Genomic DNA, 3562 nt, shown 5'->3' on the forward strand with positions numbered 1-3562 from the left:
GCAAAAATTGATAAATCTACAAATTCCATCAAGAATCTATAAATAGACCAATGACGACAGCTACAAATTCCATCAAGAATCTATAAATAGACAAATGACGACAGCTACAAATTCCATCAAGAATCTATAAATAGACCAATGACGACAGCTACAAATTCCATCAAGAATCTATAAATAGAACAATGACGACAGCTACACATTCCATCAAGAATCTATCAATAGACCAATGACGACAGCTACAAATTCCATCAAGAATCTATAAATAGACAAATGACGACAGCTACAAATTCCATCAAGAATCTATAAATAGACCAATGACGACAACGATGACGATGTGGGAGAGCGTAATGCTGTTACGTGTTGTTTTCCTTGGGATTTCCTTGAAAGGTGAGACCATTCAAATCAAAACGAGGTTCACAGTTTGTGTCTTTATATTTTATATTGATGGTGTAGGTAAAGTACTCACAACATCCACCAGCCACATAAAAAGTACCGACACACAAAATTATGTGTCTTTAATGTTTATAGTCTGGAAATTTCATTATTATTATTATTATTATTATTATTATTATTATTATTATTATTATTATTATTATTATTATTATTATTATTATTATTATTATTATTACTATTATTATTATTATTATTATTACTATTATTATTATTATTATTATTATTATTATTATTATTATCATTATTATTATTATTATTATTATTATTATTATTATTATTATTATTATTATTATTATTATTATTATTATTATTTCTGGTACGAAGCAAAGACCGTACCGCTGAGCCACGTTGTCCCTTAATATTATATCCTCTATGTCACGTGCGTCACGGGTAATGATAATGTCTAAATATTTAAATTTCTTTACTTGTTTGATGGTCTCTCCTTTGCTTGACAAGTGGAAGATCGTGCTGTTGTCATTCTTTGAGACCATCATGCATTCGGTTTTCTTAACATTTAGTTTCCAGCCCATCTCTTCACTTTTGCACACCACTATATCTCAAAATTTCTGCACGTTTTCTGTAGAGTATGCCATCAGAGTACCATCGTCTGCGTATCTTATGTTATTCATATTCATATTCATATTACATGATAATTTCAATAATCAATTTCATGTTTTCTCTAATTAAAGTCAATTTTATGTTTGTTAATTAAAGTCAATTGAGAGAAGATTGTATAAATGATAAAAAGAAGAAGAAGAAGAAGAAGAAGAAGAAGAAGAAGAAGAAGAAGAAGAAGAAGGAAGAAGAAGAAGAAGAAAAGAGAGAGAAGAAGAAGAAGAAGAAGAAGAAGAAGAAGAGAAGAAGAAGAGAGAAAGAAGAAGAAGAAGAAGAGAAGAAGGAAGATGGGAAGAAGAAGAAGAGAGAGAAGAAGAGAAGAAGAAGAAAGAAGAAGAGAAGAAGAAGAAGAAGAAAAGAGAAGAAGAGAAGAGAAGAAGAAGAAGAAGAAGAAGAAGAAGAAGAAGAAGAAGAAGAAGAAGAAGAAGAAGAAGAAGAAGAAGAAGAAGAAGAAGAAGAAGAAGAAGAAGAAGAAGAAGAAGAAGAAGAAGAAGAGGAAGAATGTTACTCGGAGATGACTCAATTTCTGAGTAGGCTACCTACTTGTATTCGAGTGCGGAGAGAATTGTTGAATAAGACAGCCACTGTTGATGTTTTGGCTGAAGAATTTTGATAATCTTCGTTTGAATGTTTCTAAATCTGTTGACTTCACACATGATTCGGGAAGACCGTTCCAGTCTTTTACAGTGCACGGTGCAAATGAAGATGTTAGATAGTGTTTTTGAGTGGGTTTTTCTTTGAATGCGTAAATGTAGTTGTGTGTCTAAAGTTGTTATGGTGAGATAGCCGTCATTTTATTTGTAATCTTGAACATGTGAGTGGATGCTCTTTCCATTTGTCTTGTAAGGGAGTCCATCCAAGCTGTGTGAAGAAAAAGAAGAAGAAGAAGAAGAAGAAGAAGAAGAAGAAGAAGAAGAAGAAGAAGAAGAAGAAGAAGAAGAAGAAGAAGAAGAAGAAGAAGAGAAGAAAGAAGAAGAAGAAGAAGAAGAAGAAGAAGAAGAAGAAGAAGAAGAAGAAGAAGAAGAAGAGAAGAAGAAGAAGAGAAAGAAGAAGAAGAAGAAGAAGAAGAAGAAGAAGAAGAAGAAGAAAGAAGAAGAAGAAGAAGAAGAAGAAGAAGAAGAAGAAGAAGAAGAAGAAGAAGAAGAAGAAGAAGAAGAGAAGAAGAAGAAGAAAGAAGAAGAAGAAGAAGAAGAAGAAGAAGAAGAAGAAGAAGAAGAAGAAGAAAGAAGAAGAAGAAGAAGAGAAGAAGAAGAAGAAGAAGAAGAAGAAGAAGAAGAAAGAAGATAAAAAGAAGAAGAAGAAGAAGAAGAAGAAGAGAAGAAGAAGAAAAATAAGAAGAAAAGAAGAAGAAGAAGAAGAAGAAGAAGAGAAGAAGAAGAAGAAGAAGAAGAAGAAGAAGAAGAAGAAAGAAGAAGAAAGAAGAAGAAGAAGAAGAAAGAAGAAGAAGAAGAAGAAGAAGAAGAAGAAGAGAAGAAGAGAAGAAGAAGAAGAAGAAGAAGAAGAGAGAAGAAGAGAAGAAGGAGAAAAGAAGAAGAAGAAGAAGAAGAAGAAGAAGAAGAAGAAGAAGAAGAAGAAGAAGAAGAAGAAGAAGAAGAAGAAGAAGAAGGAATAGTAGTTTATACCCAAAATAAAAACTTCCCCTTAAAATGAATATAGAATTATGTCTCATTATTATATATATTTATATTTTCAAAGGTACACTAACGTCATAATCGTCTTTTCTATTTTTAGCAACGACGTCCAACCCAGGTTTAGAATTTCTTATAACACTTCCGGAGTCAAAAAAATCCTACCCTACAACGATAGTTACGTCTTCAACGCGAGAATTTACGTGACTTTGGATGTAGCCAATGGACACGAACAAGACACGTCCGTGACCTTGTATATGAAGGACCCGGATGAGGAAACATCAGTTATCCTGACCAAGGAAAACGCGACTACAATCTTGGATACGTCAGACGTGCGAATATTCCCGCCTGGGAATGTGAGAGGCCAGAAATATTTGATGCGTCTCACAGATGTAGTCAATGTGGTGGTCAGAAACGGTGGCCGTTCTAACTACGATACGTATCTAGCCATCCCTGTCAGCTCTCTAGGAAACGCTTATTTTGCCTTCACCTACATCAATACAAACCACACAAATAACCCCGCTGGTTTTGTCGTCATAGCAACAGTATCCAAGGCAGCTGACGTAAAAATTAAACTTCCGGAAAGATACATAAGTGAAATAGAAATAATTTTAAACGGTGTTACCTATTACAATAATGACGTCATTGAGTTCTCCTTGTCGCCGTTTGAAGCTTACCAGATACAATTTCCTAACGTGGATATAACAGGAGCTTACATTGAAAGCAATGACGTCATTGCTGTTTGGTCAGGAACCAACAGAACCTCGACCAACAATGTGATGTTCTCCCACGCCATTGAGCAGGTACCACCCACGAACATGGCGGGCCAAAAGTTTGCTCTCTTTCCGCTGGTATATGCTTCAGAA

At 34.2% G+C, this 3562-nt stretch overlaps 1 protein-coding gene across 1 annotated transcript in view; it reads left to right on the forward strand.

Moving 5' to 3' along the window:
• The first annotated feature begins 236 nt into the window (after positions 1–236).
• Positions 237–3562, forward strand: part of LOC144956706 (uncharacterized) — a 4417-nt gene continuing 1091 nt past the window's right edge. The window contains exons 1-2 of the mRNA XM_078887374.1: positions 237–387; positions 2800–3562. The exon at positions 2800–3562 is cut by the window's right edge and continues 1091 nt beyond it. Of these exons, the coding sequence (XP_078743500.1) occupies positions 2954–3562 (609 nt within the window). The 5' untranslated portion in view covers positions 237–387; positions 2800–2953. The remainder of the gene's footprint in view (positions 388–2799) is intronic.

Source organism: Berghia stephanieae, chromosome 11 (genome assembly GCF_034508935.2).
Source record: "Berghia stephanieae isolate SIO BIC M18660-M18661 chromosome 11, UCSD_Bste_1.3, whole genome shotgun sequence".
Classification (NCBI taxonomy): domain Eukaryota; kingdom Metazoa; phylum Mollusca; class Gastropoda; order Nudibranchia; family Aeolidiidae; genus Berghia; species Berghia stephanieae.